Source organism: Rana temporaria, chromosome 1 (assembly GCF_905171775.1).
Source record: "Rana temporaria chromosome 1, aRanTem1.1, whole genome shotgun sequence".
NCBI lineage: Eukaryota > Metazoa > Chordata > Amphibia > Anura > Ranidae > Rana > Rana temporaria.
This window is the reverse complement of record NC_053489.1, coordinates 322,921,408-322,948,518: the sequence shown is the minus strand read 5'-3', so window position 1 is coordinate 322,948,518 and position 27,111 is coordinate 322,921,408. Positions and strand designations below refer to the sequence as shown.

Genomic DNA, 27,111 nt, shown 5'->3' with positions numbered 1-27,111 from the left:
TGCTGCCACCACCGTGCTTCATTGTAGGGATGGTATTGGCCAGGTGATAAGTGGTGCCTCTTTTCCTCCAGACATGGCTCTTGCCATTCAGGCCAAAGAGTTCAATCTTTGTTTCATTAGACCGGAGAATTTTGTTTCTCACTGTCTGAGAATTCTTCAGGTGCCTTTTGGCAAACTCTAGGCAGGCTGTCATGTGCCTTTTACTAAGGAGCGGCTTCTGTCTGGCCACTCTACAATACAGGCCTGATTGATAGAGTGCTGCAGAGTTGGTTGTTCTTCTGGAAGGTTCTCCTCTCTCCACAGGAAATGCTGGAGCTCAGTCAGAGTGTCAGAGTGTCCACTGGGTTCTTGGTCACCTCTCTGACTAAGGCCCTTCTCCCCCGATCACTCAGTTTGTCCAGATGGCCCACTCTAGGAAGAGTCCTGGTGGTTCTAAACATCTTCCATTTATAGATGATGGAGGCCACTGTGCTCATTGGAACCTTCAATGCTGCTGAAATTATTCTGCATTTTAGTTCTTTACACTTATATGTGATGTGATGTGATCCATGTTAAGTATTGCAGCAAATACAATGTGTTTGAGTACTCCTCCTGGCTCTTATTCCTATACCAATAGAATTACCTGCAAATTTGTACATGATGAATGGCCAGGCAGGGAAGTATTAATAGGGACATTTCATTTAAAAAATACCTTTAGTTAAACTTTACAAAAATAACACAACATGGGCACTCAGTACCATTATAGTTTCCCTTTAAAGGTGGAACACATTTTTGACATTTAAATACTGCATGCATATAAATGGAGAAAATAGACAATGATAAAAAATGTTTAATGTGTTTTTTCATGTCGATGCATTTAGTATGTTAAAATGTCCTATTTGGGCATTTTATATCTAATCACTCATCCTATTTTAGTATTTCAAAATGATATAAAAAGAACGATTTGTCAGGACAAATACGCACTTTTTTTTTTAATGTGGATTTTTACGACCCTGTCATGCGACTATTCACTGTTGAAGTTAAGTGTTTTTTTAATACCATTACTGAACTGCTGAAATGGATGCTAATATAGCTTGGAGTGCTAATGTCAAGTTGTTGCAATAAAAAAGACAGACTTCAGAATGAAATAGTACCAAGAAAAAATAGGGCATATGTGCCTAATCCGTGCCTTCCTTGTTGTGCTGCTCCATCCCTGGCCTATTTGGAAAGGTTTTCTGGGGACAACATCAGCAACATCAAACAAAAATAAAATGCTATTATTTGTTAAATAACAAGAAACAATAAACTAAATTCTGGATCAAATCAACCAGACTTGGTAGCCAGTATACAATATTGATTGTTGTATTGATTTTGAAAAAAAGCAGGCTGGTTGTATTTGGTGACACTTTTTGACTGTCTAAAGTAAAAGGTCTTCAGAGAAAAATCAATACTGTACATTATCTTTCAACCTAATAGAAGAAAAAGTATACTCTAATGACAACACTGATGACTTAAGAGATATTTTTGACATTTTAGGTATTCTGTGACGTCCCTTTTTACCAGCCGATAACCTCTGCTGAAAGTTCTTGCCCGCATATTATTTTCAGTCCAAGCAACAAATTAAGGTCACTTCGAGCAGGGGACATGAGCCACTTCTCAGGTATAAAGATAGTCCCTTCACAAATTGTATTACAATTTCTCTGGTTGTCTTTTTTTTAATATTATCGGGATTAGGATACATGCATTGTACTTCATTTCTATAGATGCATCCTCTACTCTTATACTGTAGCATGTAAATTGTTCCACATTTACCAAAAGCCTGAAATATTGTGATTTCAGCAACATGTCTACTAATGCTTGAAAGCGCTCACAGAAAACAGCATTGATAAATCCAACCAGTCTCATAACTATGTTGGTGGTCCATTTCTGCACTTGCTTATCACCTGGGGCAGACTCAGAATTCTTGGCGTCTTGTGGAATATTGTAGAACAATGTCCCACAATCGCATAGTCAGTTCTACACATTGGCAGATACAGGGTAGCACCATGTTGTCAAAGCCACAGCAGTATCAAGAAAAAAACATTGCCATGTTATAAAATGAATGGCATCTTACTAGAACAATGTAATGTTTTAAAGCTGGTGGTATTTACTATCATGATGTACTAATACTAGTACTACCAGTCAGTGATTCCATGTCACCAGAGCCAGAGTTCAAATAAGTAAATTTAATATAATGATGCCATGTTACAGAGGCAGGGCCGGTGAGTTGGATTTTGGGAAACTCCAAGTAAATGTGAATTTTGCCTAAAAAAATTGTATCCAGCTATATTATGTGCATTTCGAAAACCAGCTCTCGAGGGAGTCTATTCCACATTTTCACAGCTCTTACTGTGAAGAAGCCTTTCCATATTTGGAGATTACATTTATTTTCCCTTCAGATGCACAATGACCTTAAGTTGAAAAACTCCTCACCAAGTTCACTTATGTATTTATACATGTTGATCATATACTGTACCCCCTTAATCTCCTCTTCTCAATAGAAAATAAATCCAGTTCCTCTAATCTTTCCCCATAGCTGAGCTCCTTCATTCATCTTATCAGTTTGGTTTCTCTTTAGCTCACAAGCTAAACTGTGCCATTTTGATGTGCAGGCTGAAGTCTGATTTAGTGTGTGGGCACTGGGCAAGTGTCTGATGTGTAGCAGTGGTGCAAGGCACTGCTTATCTCTTTTTTTAGCTTTACTGAAATGAGCACAGAAAGAGTAAGCACTTAAACCTAACAGCACAAGGGTAATTGGTTTGAATCCCAACCACAGTTCTACCTGCCTGAACTTTGCATGTTCTTTCTGTGTCTATGTGAGTTTCCTCCCACACTCCAAAGACATGCTGGGAGGTTAATTTGATCCTGTTTAAACTGGCCCTAGTATGTACTGTATAAATGTGAGCTAGAGCTAGGTACCTTAGATTGTAAGCCCCTTGAGGGCAGGAACTCATGTGAATGTATAATACATGTACATTTTAATTTATTAATCTCACTGTAGTGGTGAGGTTCATTGATATGAATTAAGGTGTTGTGCAAACAAAAATGCAGCACAGTGTTGTAGTGTGAACAAGGGATATAAAATAAAATAAATGTATGTACCTTTGCAGTAAGCCTGTGCTGATCTGTGCAGTTTAACAAAAATAGCACTGCATATGATGTGAATGAGCCCTAACAGTGAGCAGACTTTTCTACCAGTGGAAGCTGGCGTTTTTTTGGAGGGGGCGGAAAACAACCACCCCCCCAGTCAGCCAATGCCCCCCCCCCATTCCGACTCGGTCGGGTCACCCGCACCCCCCCCCCCCCCCCGGTGGGAGGCAGGCAGATATCTTCTCCTCCTCTGCATCACAGTGGCTTTCGCTGTGTGCATCCTCCTTTTAGGCATCCAATAGGATTGTATGTATTTTCTGCTAATCGGGTGACAGGTCTCATAACCTGCATCCTGATTGGCCGGAAGGAGGATCAGTGTGAGAATAGTGAATATTCATTCGCTATTCTCACACAACTGGGTGGGCTCGGAGCGCAGCGCTCTGTGCCCCGAGCCCATCCTTTTTTGAAGCCTATTAGAGCATCTGGCTCTAATCACGTGCTTCAAAAGAAAACACCCCACCCATTGGAATCCATGCGTCCGGCGCCCTGCATGTAGATTAGGGGGCCGGACACATGGAAAGGTGGGGTGGCGCCTGTGCGCCCCTAATGGGCGGGCTACCAGTGCTTTTTACCATACCTTTCATCTTAAAGCGGAGGTCCGTCGAAAATTTACTTTTTAAAAGTCAGCAGCTACAAATACTGCAGCTGTTGACTTTTAAAATAAGGACACTTACCTGTCCAGGGTTCCCGCGATGTCAGCGAAGCCGATCTCTCCCTCGGCTCTCGGATTATGCCATTGCCATCTTCGGTAAGAGAATCAGGAAGTGAAGCCTTGCGGCTTTACTTCCTGGTTCCCTACTGCGCATGTGCAATTCACGGTGCGCAATCCGAATGGTCCCTGCTGTCTTCTGGGACCTGCATGTCTCCCAGAAGACTGCAGGGGGGAAGTAGCCTAGATACCCGCAGTTAATGCAGCTATCTTTGCCCGGAAGTGGGAGCAAATACCTGTATTAAACATGTATCTGCTACCCGCTCCCCCCTGAAAGGTACCAAATGTAACACCGGAGGGGGGGAGGGTTCTGAAAAGTGGAAGTTCCATTTTTGGGTGGAATTCCGCTTTAAATCTGAGTTTTGAGACTGTTTTGATGGGTTACAGCAAATTACAGCTCTCTGTACAATGTATGGCTAAGCCAGTTAGCATTTGTGGTAATTTACTGACTATTTGCAAAAATAGCTTTTCTTATATTGCAAAGCAATTTACTATTTTACATATTAAGCCTTTATATATTTTATTTGTATAGTTATAGAGAAAACAAAAAAAAAGAATTTTGACATGAAGCTGTGTATTTCATATAACATGTGCACATTATAATCCATATGAAACTCTTGCCATGCCAAGGCGTTTTTACTGATACGAGTACTGCAAATAGATATTAATATAATGCTGGTTAACTGTTTGTCTCTATAATATTATAAAAAAACTCTGGAAACAGAGGTCTCTGGATGTAGTACAGTGTTTGGGGCCCTTGCCAAGGAAGATACAACTGCCCAAACAAAATCATATAGGATGTTGACTCAGAGGATCAAAGAAAAATTGTATTCTTAGGGAAGTGGTAAATTAGTGGTTAAGGTTAATTCCCAGGGAAGAGGCTAAATTGGTGACTGCGGGGAACAATTATGTTAAGCAATGTTTACTAAAAACTAATATTCCAAACTATTCCTTTTGCCAGTGTATCTATATCTCTGTATTTCCATCCTATAATTTTAAAAGTTTCTAATAGCACTATATAATGTACAAAGAAATACAAAAAACATTAACAATGCCTGTAATCACATTGCAATTCATAGGTAAAGCACTGTTCTCTATTTCTCTACATTCACATATATAATAATGATTTCAAATCAAATGAATCTTGGCAGTTTTCTGAATCAAATCAAAACAGGAGAGGCCAATAAGTGCTAACAAGAGGCAGGTAATATTCTGTTCACACCATCACCTGCACTGTTAATATTATGCAGTGGCTCATCCAAGATGCCATGCTAATTTATTCCAGCACACCTGTGGTATCCAGGAGACAGTTAATCTGGCAGCAGAAGGGTGTTGTAGATGTCACTAATGTACCCCTGAGACATCAGGAGGTCTTCATAAACTGGATGCAAATTCTAGATGTAATCCAATTGTTTTCCTTCCTAGTCTACACTTGCTGTGCTAACAACCTGATTGCAGCAACATCTGATGTGCATGTCTTCCAAGATTGTAAAAAAAAAATCTGCATATATTTTACTTGATTGTCTATCTAGAAAAATACTTTACTATATTAAAAATCTTACAGAACCTAAAAGTGATACCATGTTTCTATATAAGGCGTGATATACCTTTTGCACCACTACACATTGGAGAGGAAACGTCCAATGTGTAGTATAAGTACATTACAGAAGCCACGACAAAGTATTTCCAAGAATTTTCCAATAAGTATTTTATCAAAATGTCATGATTCCCACACCTAATGCTGAAGTACTGTAGTATTTTTACTAAACTCAGAAAACATACCAGAAGTAAGTTGGTTACCTATTGCACCACTTCACTTAACATAGTTATAGAACAGCAGAAAGACTAAAGCCTCGTACACACGATAGGTTAACCAGAGGACAACGGTCTGATGGACCGTTTTCATCGGTCAAAACCGATCGTGTGGGCCCCATAGGTTATTTAACCTTCAGTTAAAAAAAAGCCAACTTGCTTTAAAATTGGTAACCGATAGGTCAAAACCGATCGTTAGTACGCACAACCATCGGTTAAAAATCCACGCATGCTCAGAATCAAGTCGACGCATGCTTGGAAGCATTGAACTTCGTTTTTTTCAGCACGTCGTTGAGTTTTACGTCACCGTGTTCTGACACGATCGTTTTTTTAACCTATGGTGTGTAGGCGTGATGGACCATCAGTCAGCTTTATCGGTTAACCTATGACAACGGTCCTTCAGACCGTTGTCCTCTGGTTAACCTATCGTGTGTATGAGGCTTAAGGCTTCATGTACACCATGCCTACATTTACAGCGGACGTGATATTTCCGTGTTCAGGAGAGGGAGGTTGAAGCTCACCTAACCGCAACAGCTATTAAACTCTGTTAAAAGCATATGTGTACATTGACACATAGGCTATTATGGGGGAAAAAACTCAAGTTTAGGAGCTACTAGTGTATATGAAGCCAAAAAGCTAAACTTTGGGATAAGCAAAAATTGTTGCTCAGCTTGTAGTAAAGACCAGTCACTGCTGCTCTCTCTTCTTATGCAGGGTGATTGGTCTTGTATCTCTGCAGATGGCCAGTAATGGTTGGGTCTGCTGCATCCTTTCCACGTCTCTATTATCTATACAGGCTATTTGCAGCACAGTGATGATGTCACTGCTACTTTTGACAAAGTAATAACTGTAAAATCATTTGATTTGTATCACTTATGGCAATTGAGGAACACTGTACATATATATATATATATATATATATGAAAATTTGTGTGCCCAGAGTTCAGCTTTAATGCCTCTAATGCTATGTATGTGTACTGGAATCTTCCTAACACTCAAATAGACACATTTAATAATCCCAGAATGGAAATGTTACTTCTGTTGTTTACTTTGGAACAAATCCCAAGCCGAAGCCCCATTAACTTGGAAATGTTGCGTTAAGCAGTGGTACTGCCTTCCAAATGTGACAGGGGATATTATTTTTGCGATGCATCACAGCCACAACATACGTACAGCCCTGATTGGCTGCGTGTCCATGTTCAGGTGAGCAGTTGTAGGGAGGGAAACCTACAGCACCCCCCTGTTTTCAGAAAACTAACTCTGTTCTCATGATTATTTTCAATACTACCTGATTATGAGCCTAAGATTGCATAATGTATAGGCTTATAATACAGTACTATAATAAAGTATCACTATTGCCACTCTACTCTACTGGACCCCTACACGTTACTTACATTACTTAAAGGAGAGGTTTAAATATCCAATAAAATAGATAAGAAATAAAAGAGGGAACATTAATACAGAAGTAAAGAAAAAGCAAAAACACTTTGTGGTTGATCTACTAAAGGCAAATAGACTATGCACTTTGCAAGAGCAGTTGCTCCAGAGCTTAGAAAATTAGCAGAAGCTCTGCTGACTTCCATCATCCAATCATGTGCAAGCAAAAATGCAATTTTTTAAAATTTTCCTAGCATGTGATTGGGTATTCTTTGCAAATTGAATCTTCACCTCATTTACTAAGTCCTAGAGCAACTGCACTTTGCTAAGTGAACAGTCTATTTGCCGTTAGTAAATCAACCCAATTATATGTGTTATAGGCTAAAGCCTCGTACACACGACCGAGGAACACGACGGGCGAAACACATCGTTTTCCTCGTCGAGTTCCTTGTTAGGCTGTCGAGGAACTCGACAAGGCAAGTTTCTCCATTCCAGTCGAGGAAAAAGAAGACATGCTCTCTTTTTGGCTCGACGGGATCCTCGACAGTTTCCTCGTCGAAAAATGTACACATGACCGGTTTCCTCTGCAAAAAAAAATCCCAGCAAGTTTCTTACTGGTTTTTGCCGAGAAACTTGGTTGTGTGTACGAGGCCTTAGAAAAAATATATCAAAATAATATGTGCTGCATTAAAATGTATAATATTTTGTATATGTATTATTTATTTAATTTTTGTGTTCAGGACTACATTTTCTCTTCAAGTCAAATATATGAGGATTCCTAAGCAATCTAATACTATTAGATTGCTTAGGAATATTTTATATTTACTACTTACAGTTATAGGTGTTGTACGCAAATCAGTCCTTCGCCACCGTTGATTAGGAAAGCTATTGCTATGCTGTGAGTAGGCTGTAATTTGATCTACTTTACAGAACACACAGGCAGCTGAATGAGTCAAAGAATGGACATGCCCCCTACTCTTCATCCAATGTAAGTTTTAGATAAGACAGAGATAGTCAAAAAACAAGCAACTTGTTCTAAGCTTTTTTTTTTTTTTTTCATTAGAGAGCCCTCCATGTGCTGCAAGTACTATATAATGAAAAGTTTCATTATTAGTAATGAAATAACGATTTAAAAAAGATCTGTTCATAAACTTTTAAACATTAAAAAACATTTAAAAAATAATAAAAAATGAATGTAAGTATATTTTAATAAATATCATTAAAGTTAAAAAAGGATTGCTCTGGCCATTGATAATTATATGTAAATGATCCCACTGACGCTGGTGGGCCTTGATCTGAGTCACAAAATTACTTTGTGTAGGCTCTATTTGTGAAAACATTGCTGAGAGTAGCAATTGATTAGCAGGGAGTAGTTACAAGTTCAAATGGTTACTTATGCAGTACATTTTAATAACTGCTGATCTATTTCATTGAGTTGTGACATGACAAACATATTCAAAAATGTATTGTTGAGTGTAAATGCAGATCTAAAAGAGATAAAAATCGCTTTCACTCTTAACAACTGCCTGTCAAAATATTTTACATCAGTTACCCTCAATATGGCAAACATACTGCGCATTGCAAAAACAGTGTAAACTATGACTGAAAATAGAATACTATGATATAGAATTTATAAGCAAAAACTTCTGCTATGTTCACCAGCTATTGCATAAAACCTAATGCAACCCTCTCATTGGTATTAACCCTTTTAAATAATTATAGGAACCCAGAATCAGCTATTGTGCCTGCACATACATATTTATTTTATTTTTCTTAGCTCCCATTCTGAATGTTTTAAGTGCTCCTAAAACCTGATAGCACACAGTATGCAAATAGCAATTATAGCTTTAGTTTTATACCTGTCATGTCTCACTGCAGATTGTAATGCCATTGCCCTGGTTTACAAGGATGACGCACATTGTGAGAGCCTATGCAACTCCTTTCTAAAGTAGAAGTTGCTGTTTGCACACTGCCTGCTTACAGGCCATGCAGAAGGGGAAATCTAAGAAAAAGCATTTAGCTTCTGAACTGATTTAAGTGTTGATGCATACACATGCTTTTCAGGATCATCCAAGCCCAGCCAACCTCTTGCTGCATTCCGTGCTACTTGAACAGGTGAAAAAGCAAGCTACTGAGTACTGTTAGCATTTATTGTGCAGTGGTCAGTTTCATATATGTTCCTACTTATATATTGTTGACTCCATCTGGCAACATAGTCACACTTAAGTGTACTTTACTTACAGGGTTCAAGGAAACCCAATTGCAGCAGTGGGTAGAAGCTCTGCTTAAGCCTCGTACACACGACCGAGGAACTCGATGGGCAAAACACATCGTTTTGCTCGTCTAGTTCCTTGTGAAGCCGCGGAGGATCTCGGCGAGCCAAATTTTCCCATTGCCGTCGGGGAAAAAGAAGACATGCTTTCTTTTTGGCCCGACGAGATCCTCTGCGGTTTCCTCATTGAAAAGTGTACACACGACCGGTTTCCGCGGCAAAAACAAACAAACCAGCAAGCTTCTTGCTGGTTTTTGCCGAGAAACTTGGCCGTGTGTACGAGGCCTGAGGCTCCTATTCAGGATGCACTGATTGCAGCCAGAAACAGTCATGACTTAGTTGCCTATCAACACCTAGCCTTATACTGTTGAAGACACATGGCATCTCACCATTATCTACTATTCGTTACCGGTGAACACAACCTGTTATAACTGTGTTTGTGGAACAGACACACAAGTTAGTTGGATAAGTTTGTTTCACCCACAGAACATAATGATCTAATACTACAACTCCTAGTAATACATTTAAATACAAAGAGACCAATATAATCACTGTGCAATGGCTAGGTGGTGTGACATATACCTACATTGTCTGCAAGCCTAACATATATCTATCTTGAGACAGAAGCTAAGGTTGCAATTGCACTGATCTGTAAATAGTTTTCAGCCACTGAAGTCACAACTACTGCAACCAATCATCATGTTCTGCATGAAATACTGAACAAAGAATGTTGAAAATGAAATCAGAAGAAATGTTATTTATTTTATTCTACTACCAAGGTAAGCATTGAAGTGTATGTCTAGTCAAAACTTGTTTTTAGACTAGGGTTAAAACCCCCATCTTTTTACTCTATGCCAGTGGTTCTCAACCTGGGGGTCGGGACCCCCTTGGGGGTCGAATGACAATTTGCCAGGGGTCATCGAATCCTGGGCTATTCCTGAAGCCTGCACCACTTTCCCAGCCTTTTCGCAGCCGATAGAGAGATATAGAAGGGAAAGAAAGGAGAAAAAAGAGAGAGTGGTACATCCTAAAATGTACCATAAGTGGTTTTAATACTGTATGAGTGGAAGGGACTCAGGGAGCGCTAAATGTCCGTGGGTTAGGGGCACAAATCACTTGTCTTGCCTTGGGTGTTAACAACTCACGCTATGAAAATTTTACTGTTAGGGGTCCACACAACTTGGGAAATGTTATCAAGGGGTCACGGCACTAGCAAGGTTGAGAACCACTGCTCTATGCTGTCTGTGACCCATTGAGATTTATTGTAACTTCCTAACCTGGAGACACAACTAGAAGTGAAAGGAAACCTCCACAAACTGTGAGGAAATCCAGGGGAAAGACAGTTGTAAGAAAGGTTTTACCTAACATTTTGTTGTGATAGCAGCTCTAAAATGTTGAACTTCCAATTCTGTCTTGGTTACAATATTGTTTTGTATCAACAGCATGTGTGCTCGCTTGCTAGCCTCCGTGCCAACAATTTACATTGTATTGTCTTATTTTTAGGGTCTCTTTTCTTTTTTTCAACATTTTTCAATTTTATTTTCTACTAGGGTTAAAAAATAGTGAGTTTATTTATTTATTTATTTTTTGGGGGGGGGGGGCAGGAGAGGCTATTTTATTTTCTCTGCTGCTATGCAGTAACTAGTGTGCATCAAAAGCACTGTGATAACTTTGAAAAAAGCTAGGCACCCCATTTACCTTCCAAGAAATATTACAATGAGAGGCAGGTTTAAAATGAGAGGCTGCACGTGGCAGCAGGGGAAAGAATGTCCTGCAGGACATAAAACTGGAGTTGGGGCACATTTGACTTTTATTTTTCAAAAGTGGCTGACTAATACAGTCACAGCACACCCAGCAGATAGTTGGCTGGTTCATCAAAGATTCTGGCATTGGGGGCGTGGTCTGGTCGGAAGCCCAGGCTGAAGTTGTCTCTTTCATACCTACCATCATCATGCTCCCTGGATGTGCGGAAGCAGGGATCTTTCCTCTCTTCCTTCCATTGACCAAACCTTCTGCACCTATATCCTACCTTGTGTAGAGCAGCTAGTTGTCTACCAGTGTTACTAATGCACCCTCTTTCCCCTATTCCTTCTCCTCACTGAGGCTGTGTGTAAACATTGCTGTCCTGCAACAACTCATATGACTTTATTGCCTTCCCCAAGGTGTAGTTTAATGGATTTGTGTATCTTAAATCAAGCCCTTGAAGCCACAGGAAAAGGTCCTTTCCTTGCTGTACTTCCTATGACTCTTTTTTAACAATAGTTTGTTATTTATAACCTCATAAGTAACAAATAGAATATCAAGATATGGCCCCTATAGACTTTTTAGTGTTTAAAGGAAAGTTTGATTTGTTGACTTTTGAGGGTGTTTAACAAAACTGGCTTTGAAACTAACCCAAGCAGATTTTCTCATCCCTAATTCTATATAACAGATGGCAGAATGTTTACATTTTCTATAAAGAACAATGGATATTTCAAGAGCCTATGTAAGCTTAAAGGGGTTGTAAAGGTATTTTTTTCCCTAAATAGCTTCCTTTACCTTAGTGCAGTCCTCCTTCACTTACCTCATCCTGTGATTTTGCTTTTAAATGTCCTTATTTCTTTTGAGAAATCCTCACTTCCTGTTCTTCTGTCTGTAACTCCACACGGTAATGCAAGGCTTTCTCCCTGGTGTGGAGTGTCGTGCTCGCCCCCTCCCTTGAGGGGGGGCGAGCAGGAGAGTCAGGATGCCCACTAACACACAGCGCCTTTCTCTATCTGCAATGTAGAGAGTGTCCTGACTCTCCTGCTTGCCCCCTCCCCCTCAAGGGAGGGAGCGAGCATGGAACTCCACACCAGGGAGAAAGCCTTGCATTACTGTGTGGAGTTACAGACAGAAGAACAGGAAGTGAGGATTTCTCAGAAGAAATAAGAACATTTAAAAGCAAAATGGAAGGATGAGGTAAGTGAAGGAGGACTGCACTAAGGTAAATGAAGCTATTTAGGGGAATACAATTGTATCTTTACAACCCCTTTAAGGGATCTAACTAGTTATTGCAATGATACATTTGCTGCACCATTTTATGATAACATATCTGCTAGAAAGGCAGATTTAGGCTTAAAGCAAAAGTGAAAGGGACAGGGAAAGCATTTTTTCAGTTACTAATTGGTTTTGGTTACCTAATCTTGAATCTGTACACTTGTATAGTTGATTTGGTACACAAATGTATAAAAGGAAAATGTGAAACACTTGCAGGACTGTATCCAAAGGTATGTACACTGGCTCTGCTAAACAGCATCTTTTATATTATAAGGACCATTCTTAAACTGCAAGACCTCATAAAACAATGCAGATTTCCAGGTAGGACCAACCACCGCTCCAAGACTTCCTTAGCCTGACAGGATACACATAATTATGAAATAATTATGTTTAACCAAGACTTTAGCTCAGTGATTTACCAGCAGTAAATCACTGAGCTAAACATTACGTTTATTTAGTAAAATATCGAAAGAGATTTCTATATTAGTTATGTAAAGGTATGAACCATACATACTAATACAACTAAACAAACACCCCTTGGAGTTTTTCAGTGGCATGTATTTTTTTAACTGTGAAATTGCTAACTTTCTAATGTTGCTCCCAGTTGAACTGTGCAAACAATATGCAGATGAATTCTAATAAAAAACAATGTCTTTTTGCATTGCATTATTTTTTGTTAGTGTATTTGATTACTCAAGCTATTGTAGTAGTAAAAACTGCACAAATATATAGGGAACATGTTATGATTATTATATGTGGGTAGTTTAAAAAAACAAAATTCAACAAAAATGCAGGACAGAAGGAACGATTGTTAATTTCCTCCTGCTCTAATAAAAATGATTTACCATTACATTTTATCTAAAATTATAAAAAAATATTTCTAGTCATGTCAGTGTGCCAAACCAGTCTAGGCTGGGTTATATAACATAATCACAAGACATCATACTCTAGCTGGTTTCAGAATTGTAGTGGGTATTACCAAATTGCACATATTCATGGATTTTGTAAAGTGAAAAATAAGTCAAAAAACAGACCCATGATTATTGAACCATAGCCATGTGATGTCTAGCAAGCAAACAGGGAAAGTTTTTTTTAAATGAAGCGTGGTGATTTAGATTTTTCTATCAATTAGTGTTTTGCACAGTATATGTAATATATCATTCTATTAAAGTTTTTGTTTTTTGTTTGCTTATCGTAATGTTTTAATAACTAAGGTGATATTTGGACCAGCTTTGCTGCCACATTAGAAGATGCATGGCAAATACACTTTGAAGATTCACAAAGTACTTCAGTGTTTGTAACAAACTACTACTTCATCAGTGTTGATTTACTAAATCAGTTAGCCCAGGGAAACCGTGTTACCATCAATCATCCAATCATGTGCAAGGAAAAAAAATTTATTTTAAATTCCATCAATGAATAGTTGGGCATTTGAAGTGAAAAAATGTCACTGCTACTGCTTTCCAAATCCCAGGCCGGGTTTGGTTGCACCTTTTGCATAGTAAAATTTGCTTAATAATGGTCATACTCCCTAGTGTTAAATCTATGATTTAAATGTACATATTTCTGTCAGTTCAAACTTAGGGGAAATACCTGGTTGTTACTTGATATATTTACTTATTTGGTTTAGATTTTAATTATGAGACTTTAAGCTCATGTCAGCAAGCTTTGAACTGATTCCCTAAGATGTTGTCTAACGAGATTCAGCTGTGCTAACCTCATACAGGTATTAATTGTAACTGTCTTCTCTACTGACTCGTTTACAAAAAAAAAGAAAAGGTGAAACATAAAATGATAAAAAAAATACTATAAATTGTTCAAAATATTACCTAGATCTATATACTTTATTGGTACCTGCAATCTAGAAGCTAGCAGTCAGATTCATGTGGAAAGTAGACAGATTTTCTCTTCCAACTTTCCTCAATTTTTCTTGGTTTACCAATAATGCATATGGGTGGGTAATTAAAAGGAATAGAAATTTATGCTCTAAATGAGTTATAGTTACTCTTGCACAAATCCAGAGGATGTGTTCAATATTATGGGCAAAGGATAAAATGTCACTTATCTCCCATAAAGCTGACCCGAATAAGGCCTCGGGAGCTAAACTTTTGCACTAGTTACTCTTGGTCTGGCTAAGGTCCCATGCACACTGCAGTTGTCAAATGCCCTTTTTACATGCCTTTTACTTTTTTTGCCCCTAAACACCCCTACATGTTAGCCTATTTGTCCATGCACACAAGCCCGAACATATCTAAACATGCCTAAACACACCTGAAAAATTTGGTTATAATTTTATTTTTAACATAGCTTTTCTCCTGTCAGGAGAAAAGTATTCACAGGAGCCTAGTGTGCATAAGACCTAGCCTGTTTTAAAAACTCCACTCGTGTCCCAAGTAATTTAAAAAAGTTTCCATGCACATGATTGGAAGCTGCAAGCTAACATATGCTCAGTTGGCTAGTTGAGGTATCCCAATCACAATGCTTATGTTTATTAACTCAATGTTTTGATGACACCATCCTTATGCTCATTTATCTTTAACAAGATAATGGCAGACATTGATGTGTAACTGACAAATGTTTTTTTAAATGGATGCGGTAAATCAGTTAATTGTATTTTGTATTGTTAATTGTATTTTTATTGCAATAATATCAACAGTTTTATAAACTGTCCGGAGCAGGAAGTCTAGTGGTTCAGGTTAATCAGGCCTACATAGAAGATATGCTATAGAATCTCTCTGAAGTAAATGCTTTGGCAGAAGACTTTGTGGTAGAGATGGAGCATTCCAAAATCATGCAATTCCCCATTTATTTATACCCAGAATTTGAAAATGCAAACAGGACCCCTGTTTTCCTTAGGAAAACTGAACAGTGAAATAAACAATAAAAGCATGAAAACCTACAACTTCCACATTGTCAGAGTATGTACTAACCTGTCTCTACTTCGTCGTGAAGGGAAAGCAGCATTGCAACCAGCTACTGTGCAGACATGCATCTCTTTCAGATGAACGTTCCTGTAGTGCAGCTTCACACTGTATGAGCTTTTGAAACTCTTTTTGCACACATAGCATATTTTAGGATCAGGACTTGAGCAGAGGTCACTCTCCGGAGAGAATTTTTGAGGGCTTCCATAGTTCAAAGATGAACCTAAGCTTTCATGAAGTGCAGCCATGCCAGCACTACCCCCATTATAAAGTCCATAGTGGCTCATGTAAAACATATCATATGTGGGGTCTGTAAACTCTTCTTTTACCTTTATAACAGCCTGCTGATGACAGTCAATGTGATTCTCAAAGTGTTTCTCATTGTCTGTCATAGACCTGGCATTACTATCTTTGTGAAGAGGAAGGTGATCATCTTCCATTGGTTCATCACAATACTTTGGCTCAGATGATTCTGATTCATTTTCAAAATCTCTTTCATGTTCCGGGTCTTCTGAAGTAATACTGTTCGCTCTGGTGTCTGTCCTCAGAATACATCTTCCATTTTTGGAGTAACTGTTGATGGATAACCCAGGACTTAAATCACATTGAGAATTATCTTGGCTAATGTCATTTGTGGAAGGGCAATGATCTAGATTGTCTTCTTCCTCATCAAATTCATCAGCTGTATCAATTACTTCCTTTTCAATTTTGACAGGCATACTTGATTTCCGTGGCTTCTTCTTGGGAGCCAGGTCTGTGTTTGCATCCTGTGTTGACATGTTGATCACAGATGATTGTAAGTCTTGTGACAGAGAAGAAAGAGGGTGTTCCACCCCCAGAGGTGCTGGCAAAATTGGACTAGTAGGTAGTGATGTTGGGGGGCTCACCATATCTCCTGAATTTAATAAACTTCTGTAAAAAGGAGGAACAGGTTGTACAGTCTTTAATGAAGGGAACACCAGTTGGCTGGAAAGTGAATTTTGCAGAAGAGGGTCCAATGGTGGTGTTGAAAAGCCCATTGGAGGACGGCCAGGGCTTGTTAGAGATAGGCTTGATTTTGTACTTGATATAACAGGGGTAGCTGCTCCAGATGTTGCACGGATAAGGTCTTTATCTCTATTGTTCCTCAGCATTGGCATGTGAAGCCGAGGATTGGGATTTGCACTATGCCGATTTCTACTTCTAAGAGAACTGAAAACCATGTTGCAGCCTTCAATGGTACACCTGTGTTTTATCTTAAGATGAACAGCATTGTAGTGAATTTTTAGAGTTCCCTTATCATAAAAGGTTTTTCCACATGCATTGCAAAATACCCTGCCTTTTCTTGATGATGCTCCCATCCGCCTCATCCTGTGAATCTTAAAGGAACTTTTGACATGGTCAGATTTAATAATGTCATTGACAGGTGATGAGGTTTGAGAAGGGGAGGCATTACTTGGCTCTGTTTTTGGCTCGACATTTGTGATGCTACTCAAAGCATTTCTATTGGACGGTTGTTCACTCCTATTATAAGGCATGGGGGAGACCTCAGACTCACTGGTCTCTTCACATTCATTCTGATTTGAATTGTTAGGTTCCCGCAACCTTAGTCCAGGGTGTTCTAGCATAAGCCCATTAGGAGGTAAACCAAGCATAGGAGCTGAGACTGGATTGATATATTGGAACGGAAGGAGGAATGCAAGGCTATTGGGCATGTTCTCAAAGTGGTGAATACTGGAAGGGTTGCTGTTTTCTAACTGAGTGAGAACACTTGGACTCCTGGTGCGGTTGTTGGTTTCAATAAAAGTTCTTATGTCTGAATCAACCTTTGAGGAAGGAACAGCCACTGCCTGACCTTCTTTCTCTTGAATGGCCATAAGCTCCACAATAGATTTGGTCTCTCCAAATCTTAGAAACTGCTGTAGAGTGATGATCTCTTCTTCCCGGGACATAATGGCCCAACGGTCCAGGACTTTGCCAGCAGTATCCTAGAATAAACATAACAAAAATATGTGAAAACTAAAATAAAATAAACACATCAAAATCATTACAAAGATATCATTGTTTGTTCCAACAGTACAATAAGTAAATAGTAAACAAAACTTTTTGCCATGTAAATGTGATACTTACAATCACAGCAAAACAGATTGTATTAACTAATGTCAAAACAAACACAGCATATAACACTAGAACTCTGAAACTAACTGCATGTAACCCTACCATTTTACCAGTGTGATCTAGCTGTGTTGCAAAATGCTTAGCATAAATGAGTATAAGATGTGATATCATACTGTGCAACTAAGTAGCAAGAACTGCACTATTCGGCATAAAACATTTCTCAACTTAAAAGCAGCCACCAATAGCATTTACAAGCCTACACCCGTGAACGTGCAACATTTAAGGTAGAAGCACATTCAAAACCTTATTTAGATTTTCACTTAATTATTAACCTGGTCACCACATAAACAAATATTACAATCCTCCAAGTAGAGATACTGATAACATTTTTTTTTTTAAATATAATTTATAATATCTCAGAAATAAGAATAGTAAACACTTCCTGCTTGCTTGTTGCAAGGCTGTATTTAACTGACCAATTAAGACATTTATGTATTTAACTAACCAATTAAGAAATATCCATACACAAAAATGTTCACAGTTGCAAGATTTTTTCTTGCTGTAAGGAATATTTATCATTGTGCTTTCTCAAAAAACAGCCATTAAGTTAAAAACAAAGCTGTGACATAATCAAGGACGCATATAGGTTTTGAGGCATACCAGTGCCAAGCAATATCAGTACAGTCACACAAACATTAATCCAAAAAGGTTACTAAGCAACAACACAGTCTGGATAAGAAATTAAATGTGAATAAAAATGTAGTATTTTGGAAAGTAAACCTGTGGTTATTGTAAAAATAAAGCATGTTTCCAGACAGGAATTCTGCTTTAAAGTCTTCCAACATTTTGGTAGTCCTAAAAATATTTTTACAGCTTTTAATAATGCTCCTTAGAGCATGTAAAGTATATAGGCAGCACTTTATGAGATGGTAGCCTGCACTTTTAACACCATAGCCAATCTTGCTCTTATATGTATGATCACATTCATTGCCTTAGCATACTAAAACTGCTTTTGTTTTATAAAGCTTTAGCGTAAATCTTTATATGTTCTATGAGGTAAGCAATGCAATTTAATATTTGAAAGCATTCATTCAAATATGTTGGCACCAATGGTAATTTTACTGTCATATACACACATATACAGATGCTAATTTATTGCCAGAGAGCCCTGTCATATTTTACATGAGGCCCATGACAATTATTCTACTGCCCTCTAACGCAACTTCCTTTATAAATGATAAAATAATGAAGATGTTTTAACAATTTTAGTAAGACAAACACTTACTGTGACACTAGCGTGGCAGAGAATCAGTCATTTACAAAAATTTTACTCAGCAGCTTTAGTCTGCTTGTCTGTCATTACCCTTTTTGTACTGACCAACCTACGTTGGTTGATAATAACGAAGGATCCAATAACAATTATTTAAACCACTGTGGCCAAGATTTTATTAATGGCCTGAGACAAAGTATGTGAAATAAAAGGTTTCTGACCTCTACTTAGTCAAGTATAATTTTTTTTAATGTTTTTTAAAATTATGTAGTAACACTGAGGCACATATTTTCCAGCATGGTGAAAGAATTATGTGACCGATGCTTTAGACATTGGTTTGCATGACCCAGTTCCTTTATTATTTGTTCCTCAAGCAGTCTATTATTTTAAGTAAGTTTGAAGCTAAAATCTACAAATTATATATATATTTTTAAATACATTGGTCCAGCTTGGTTAAATCTAATCCTTAAGAGCACTCATCTAGAAGGGATAGTTCACTGTAGTAGCCTGTGCTACATACAACCAGCACTGGTCTCTTCTGATTGATGCTCGAGTGACTTGCCTTCTGTATACCGAACAAAGGGAGTCACTCACTTGGCACCTCCACAATTCAGAGAATCTTTTTTTTCAATGAATACAAGGTGTTTTCTGTTAAGACAAGGCAGGGATTGTGACATAATCTGCTCCTCCTCTCTGCCTCCTCCAATAAAAGAATGGCTTGTAGTCACTGAAAAAAATACAAGCGATCCCCTCCGTTCAGTGCACAGAAAGCAAGTTACTCAAGCAGCACCTAGAAGAAACAAGTTTTGTTTTATTACCCAAAAATGTCATTATATTTTGCCCAAAATACATAGTTATTATAGATATAATACATTAAAGACGAGTACACAAGGCCGAAATGTCAGACGGCATTAGCCGGTTCAATAGAAACCGGATGACATTCGGCCCTGTGTGTACTGGAGTCGGTCCGACAGAAGTCGATCAGCCGGCTTCTGTCGAGCGGCATGACCAAAAAAAGATGTGCCAACTGGCTCCCGATCAGCGCTTCCAGCCATTGCGTCCCCCTGTCAGAACACAATAGAACATGGCAGGAGAGATTGCTGTACTAACGTTGAATAGTTAGTACAGCGGCTCGTCCTGAGCTGTCAGTTTTTTTTTGTTCAGTCCGGTCGAATGAAAAAAAGCTACTAGTGTGTATGAGGCTAATAATTTATTACAGAACAGATATTTTTAAACTTAGAAGCAATTTTGCAGGAATTTAGCATTAAGAACAACAGAGGTAATTTAAGGCAAGCCAAGTCTACTATGTGTTGACAGTCTAGTATAATGCTAGCCACATCAACATTAGATGGGGTTGGAAGGTATAGCCGGTGAAAGAATTGTCTTGTGAACTTGTCTTTCCATGACATGCACAGATTTTTTTGAAAAGATCTGCTGGCCAGCTAATCTCAGAAAAAAAATTCATCACATTGATGCCTTGTCCTGAAAGACTCAGTGATAAGGTTATGTCTAGGGTTGTTTGCTCAGTGCTAAAACATGAACACAAACATGAAATGATTGTGCATGTTTATGGAGAGATCGCTTGTAAGAAAGGTTGTTTTATGAATGAATTAACAGATCACCACTTCATGTTTTTAGCTAGCTTTGGTGGTTTTAGTCCACACCTACTTAAAAATACAAATATGGCCATTAAAGCATGCACTAAAACACACTGTGTTTGCTAATGTGTGAAGGTACCATTAAAAATTAATGGCACCCCTGTAAGTCCGCTAAAGGGCAGAGCGTTTGTCTGCCTGACGGGAATGCACATGGCTTTGCAAACATTATCATCATCCAATAATGGGAAAAAATCTTTAGAATGGGGTGCCTCAAGACTGAGAATACTTTTCAAGTGGCCGTGACTGAAAAATATGAAAAAAACACTGTTATATACTATACCTGGATGATGCTCCTAGAAAATGAAAATCACTGAAGTAGACATCACTACTCCAGTGATCTTAACTTGTTTATGGGTCCTGTGCTGAGCGACTGACCTGATGTATTCTAAATGGGTGAGGTGGAGAGGCGAGGTGGTGATGTCAAGACCTCCTGGATTAGAATCCAGCAGGCCAGTTGCTAATCACAGGACTCTAAAGCCAGTGGAGATGCAAATACTTATATTTAAAATAAGTGTGAGCTGGTGATTTGAGTGCCCCACAATTAGTAAACAGTATACTGCATGCTCAACTGTATAGTGATTATAATTACATGATATGACATGGGGGGGGGGGTTATTTATGAAAGGCAAATCCACTTTGTACTACAAGTGCAAACTACAAGTGAAAAGTGCACTTGGAAGTGCAGTCACTGTAAATCTGAGGGGTAGATCTGAAATGAGGGGAAGCCCTGCTGATTTTATCATCCAATCATGTGCAAGCTAAAATGCTGCTTTTTATTTTCCTTGCATGTCCCCCTCGGATCTACAGCGACTGCACTTCAAAGTGCACTTTCAGTTTAATTTCAAGTGCACTTTGCACTTGTAGTTTGCACTTGTAGTTTGCACTTGTAGTGCAAAGTGGATTTGCCTTTAGTAAATAACACCCATTGTATTCACGCATGTTGTTATAGTTGCATTGCACAATTTTGTTTAGGTGAATGTTTTACTTGGGACCTTTGGGTATGATGCATGGAGTTGATGATCTTCTGTAGTATACATGCTAAATTACCTCCTGGTTGGGATCCCAAATATTACCCTAGTCTTGTACTTTACACTTACTGATTGAAGGAGAGAGCAGATATATGACCTTATTAGTGAACCAATGCTCCTTCAGTATCCAGTCAAAGTTTTGACAAAGTAGCTGTTTAGGGCTGGGCTTTAGTGTGTGGCAGGAGGTGTACTGTAAACATTATAAGACAGGCTCAACAGAATTGCAATTTTGTTGGCAGAAAACATTTCTCACATATGAATTTCTACTGTGTATTTGGCCGTTTGTCTACTGTGTGCTTTAACCCATAATCCCATAATCTATAAAATAAACATATCTAAAGTTATAAAGTTGGAATTTGTGAAAAAAAACTGCTGGCTTAGTACAACATTCCAAATACATAATAACATGGTGTGGAAGTGTATTACTTTTCCTTTTTTTTAATTCAAAGATTTGGGTCTGCTTTGACACTTTTATTCTAGCTAACCTATTTTGTGAGCAGGTTTTTCCAAAAATTTGTAATTTGTTCTTCAAATTTGAGTTGCGTTCTTACCAGTTAGCTGGCATATAGTTTAATGGAGCATGAATACATGGGCAAACAATCATCACATTATGTCAGAAAACCTCATTCACTTGTAAGTTTATTAGTATGGTCCTATTTGTGGCAGTAGTACACCAGCACTTTGAGCTTCAAAAATGACTACCACAATGATATTCCTCAATAGAAAGCAAATTGCTATTTGTGCCTTAAGTTCTACTAAAATATTGCATTATATTTCTAAAAATCCTTACATCTGTCACTAGTTCAACATTTAATACATTATACCTCATATTGTGTTACCTAACTTGCTCAAATGCTATGTAATGAAGTGTACTTCCAATATTTTTTCTATTGCTGTTTGCACCCCGTTGTGTTACAAAAACTTAACAGCATCTGCTAGATGACCTGTGGACCGGGCTTATTATCTTGAAGAGCAAAAGAAGATTTTTTTATTAAGACAATGTAGTGTGCAGTCCTCTCCTCTCATGAACTGATGATATGATTGCAGCTGACCTGCAGGCAAGGATAAAATGTGTGAGGATGTGACCCAGACATAAGGACATACTTTGTCCAACATCTGAGTCACGTCTGAAGCAAGGGATGAGTGCAAGATGATTAGCTTTGAAGATGCAGGCTGTCAGCTTAATATCTTGCATAAAGAGTCAAACACAGGGTTCACTGAAGTACTTTCAAGAGTAAAAGAATGTAGAAGATCTGAAAGGTACATCACTTTTTAACATTTTATAAAAAATGGAAGCTAGGACTATTTCTGATATAAGGGCCATATGCCAAAAATATTTAAAACCGTCAGCGTCCCTTTTCGAGTCAATATAGTTAGTAGATGCCTAGGGGTTGATTTACTAAAGCTGGAGACTGCAAAATCTGGTACAGCTGTGCGTGGTAGCCAATCAGCCTCTAACTTGAGCTTGTTGCATGTTTCTATGCAAACTGCACCTGATGTTGCACTCTCCAGTTTTAGTAAATCAACCTCACAGTGTCAACTGATACATAAAAGATTGAACTTCATACTGAAATCAGTACTGTGAGTTGATAAAAAGAAGAGAATCATCTAAAGGCTTTTTAACCACTTAAGGACCGCCTAACGCTAAAATACGTCGGCCGAATGGCACTGCTGGGCCAAGCCGTGGCTCGTGCGCGCACGCTCGTGACCCGGTCCGAAGCTCCGTGACCGCGCCCGCGGGACCCGCGGACCCGATTGCCGCCGGTGTCCTGCGATCGGGTCACAGGAGCTTAAGAACGGGGAGAGGTGAGTGTAAACACACCTTCCCCTTTCTTCTCTGTGGCAGTGACGCTGATCGTCTGTTCCCTGATATAGGGAACAACGATCAGTGGCGTCAAGCCTACAGCCACGCCCCCCTACAGTAATAATCACTCCCTTAGGGCACACTTAACCCCTTAGCGCCCCCTAGCGATTAACCCCTTCACTGCCATTGTCATTTTCACAGTAATCAGTGCATTTTTATAGCACTTTTCGCTGTGAAAATTACAATGGTCCCAAAAAGTTGTCAAAAGTGTCCGATGTGTCTGCCATAATGTGGCAATCACAAAAAAAATCATTGATTGCCGCCATTACTAGTAAAAAAAAAATATTAATAAAAATGCCATAAAACTATCCCCTATTTTGTAAACGCTATAACTTTTGAGCAAACCAATCAATAAACGCTTATTGCGATTTTTAAAAAAAATAAGTAGAAGAATACGTATCAGCCTAAACTGAGGAAAAAATATGTTTTTTGATATATTTTTGGGGGATATTTATTATAGCAAAAAGTAAAAAATATATATATTTTTTTTAATTGTTGCTCTATTTTTGTTTATAGCCCAAAAAATAAAAACCGCAGAGGTGATCATATACCACCAAAAGAAAGCTCTATTTTTGGGAAAAAAAGGACGCCAATTTTGTTTGGGAGCCACGTTGCACGACCGCGCAATTGTCAGTTAAAGCGACGCAGTGCGGAATCTCAAAAAGGGGCAAGGTCCTTAACCTGCATAATGGTCCGGGTCTTAAGTGGTTAAAAACAGGTATTATTTTTTTACTAATTTTGTATACTTTCACAAACTGAACAGTTAGCTCAAGTTTGAGGTCCGGTCCTCCAAAAACTGATATTTCTGGTTAATGCCGTTGAAAAAAAAACACAAATAAATAGTGCATGTGAGGCCACTGATAATGGCTACAGCAGCTGGACACAGCTAGGCAATTGAGAGCAGGGATTTTGCCACCTCAACCCCCTCGAGGTAAAAGAAATGGTTGAATTTGCTAACATCAACTGAAACCGAAATATCTGCTTTGGTTGGACTGAGTTATAAATGTGTGATGTTCAACTTTCATCAATGGTTGTTAATTGAAACCTAAGATTTTCTAAATTCACCATGAATATAAGAAAATAATATGGCCATATGTTTTAGATTGATTTGATAACATCACAGATACACACAAAGCTACATAAACCATCTATGACCTTGAAAATTAAAAATGATTAATATACAGCATGTGTAGTATTTCAGGGTTGTATACACTATATCAAGCCGTGAAGAGGAGACATCTAACAAATCTGCATTCTACTGCTTTTTCAAGAATGTGACAACTTTGCAATTTGATTCCAGAGAATAGCTAAGCTGTGAGAACAAATGCTGGTGTGATTGGAAGATGTGAGGTGAATGTCTGGGCCATTGTAAGAACACGTGAAGCCTCTCCAGCTCATCACATCTGTGTGTAGGTCTTATTTACTACTGATATGAGCACAGCAATAAGGATTGATAAAGTAGTGTGTGTAATACAGCACATCTGCTCCCTCTAATTCATGCTACAAAGCTAACCTGCCATCACTGGAAATGTGTTCTTCATGCTTAAAAACATATACAAGCTGTGCAAGGCAATCTAAGCGCATTCACCTGCCTAGGTCCACCTGCATGTGCAGACTATCTGTTGCCATTTAGCCTACAGATTCAAAAACAAGTTAGGCCCCGTACACACGTCCGAGGAACTCGACGGGCAAAACACATCGTTTTGCTCGTCAAGTTCCTTGTGAAGCCGCCGAGGATCTCGGCGAGCCAAGTTTCCTCATTGACTAACGAGGAAATAGAGAACATGTTCTCTATTTGGCCCGACGAGATCCTCGTCGGCTTCCTCGGCCAAAAGTGTACACACCACCGGGTTTCTCGGCAGAATACGGCTCCGGTTTCGTGTGTACGGGGCCTTAGACTTTCCCCACTGGGATATTTTTTTCAAACAATGATGGGCTTGCCGAAACAAGAATTGCAGATCCTGGGCAAACTACTGATAAATACAAGCAGCCCAGCAGATGAAAATCTCCCTGAATTTAGAATTGCATGAATGTTTCTGTGACCTGAATTTCCCATTAAAGAAAAGAAAATACAGATGTGTGGTGACTGGGACTTGATTCAGCAAAGATGTGGGTGGCGATTGTGCTGTATAATTATTTTTCCCTGTGTATAATTTAAAGGTGATGTATATATTAAATTGTCCAGCAGTAAGCCTTTTTAAAATATATTTTCTTGTGAAATTTTGCATTGTATTTTTTAGCTATCTATCTAGCCAGTAGGTGGGACTTTAGGTCCTTTCTCACGTTTCCTCTATTTCCTTACCTTCTGCTAAACAGCTTGTTGTTTGGAGGGCTCAATAGCTTGAAACACATTTTTTACTCTCAAGTGAACAGGGCATCACAGTGACTTATATCTTGTTGTAGTAGAAAGAGTCAGAGCAGAAAGGGCCCGTAGGTAATTCATTTGACAGAGGATCCCAATGAGGTTGTTCAAAGGGTAGGCATGAGTCGTCTGCTTTAGTAAAGCATCCAATTGCTTTTTTTCACCAAATAAAATGTGTTTTGTGGTTTTAAATTGCCACTTCTTCAGTTCAGGGTGATAACATTGGTGTCAAATATCAGCTGGTAGTGAGAAACACTTGGGGAATCACCCACTTGAGAACTCCCTTGAAGCCCCCAGGATGGGAATGCCCAAGGCATATAGAGCGACCACACTGACCCTGCGTGGAGACAGGTTTTCTTTACCTGCACACTAGGAAGGCCGTGTGTTCCCCCATAGTTGGATGACCACAGCCTTAACTATTGTAAGTCCATTATGACCTTTATTTTTATTGTGCAGGCAATGCATTCTTGTTTTTGAATTGATCTACTACACTATAAGGGCTCTCCAGCCTCCCTCTCTTTTATTTTTCAATGGAAAATCTTAGTTTTACCAGAAACCTCTGGCCTTCTCCTCAGGATCCTTTAGTCCACGATCTACCACCACACCAGAAATTCTGTTGGGCAGCTTCATCCAAGGTTTTAATCAGCTAAATCAAGCCCGAAAACCCATAGGTTCCTGGAACTTATCTTAGGAGAAGGTGAATTGCTTTATCTTAAATGTGCTTCCTATGTAAATCAAGAGGAAGCCAGGGCTTCATAACACCACAAATTGGCATATAAATTAAATTTCTTTCCACATTTCAAATGTACTGAGCAGGGGAGTTCCGCTAAACAGATCTTAACAGTGGTGCTGCTTTGCAGAGAGCCACAGGCATTCTACATTTCAGAGAGAGCCTTATAACGTAAAAGTTTTGGTCAAGTTATCCAACACCCGCATAAGTCTGCTACAGTGCACCTGCAGAGTGAAAGCTGCAAATCTGACCTCAAAGTGCTATACAAGAATATAGGAAATGTATCGTATACATAGGCCTTGAATAAATAAACCAATTGCTGCTTCAGTGTCATATAGAATAATCATTTTTATTAATCTACAACTGTGTGCCATAAAGCAGAGGAATTAACTTCTGATATGTAACATCATATGACTAATGCACCTGATTCAGCACAAGGGCTGTGATTTTCATTCCTATAAGTTAAGTCTAAGATTTAGGAGGTTAAGGTTATGTTAAGGTTGCAGGTAGGGTTACATTTTAGGCAAAGTTAGGTGGTAAGTTTTACATTTTAAACTCCTGCTTTAAGTGTAGGTGACCCCCTGACATGCCACATTTGGCATGTCATTTTTTTGGGGATGGAGCAGTTACCCTGTTTTTACGGGCACCCAGCTCCCACTTCCTCCCTGGCACTGCAGCGCCGGAACAAAGATCATCACTCCACCCTCCCTACCGGCCAATCACAGCGCGCATCGCGGCTTGTGCATGTGCAGTGCGCCCGGCTGTGAAGCCACAGCTGGGCACCCACAGTAACAATGCCAGCGCCGCAGAGAGGAGGAGAGAGGA

At 38.9% G+C, this 27,111-nt stretch overlaps 1 protein-coding gene across 4 annotated transcripts in view; it reads right to left on the bottom strand.

The window, feature by feature from the left end:
• The window catches only part of BNC2 (basonuclin 2), a 736,294-nt gene that overhangs the window by 24,013 nt on the left and 685,170 nt on the right, over window positions 1-27,111 (bottom strand). For all 4 annotated transcript variants that reach the window (XM_040360213.1, XM_040360192.1, XM_040360199.1 and 1 more), the window contains one exon: window positions 15,287-17,244. In XM_040360213.1, coding sequence (XP_040216147.1) covers window positions 15,287-17,244 — 1,958 coding nt within the window. The remainder of the gene's footprint in view (window positions 1-15,286; window positions 17,245-27,111) is intronic.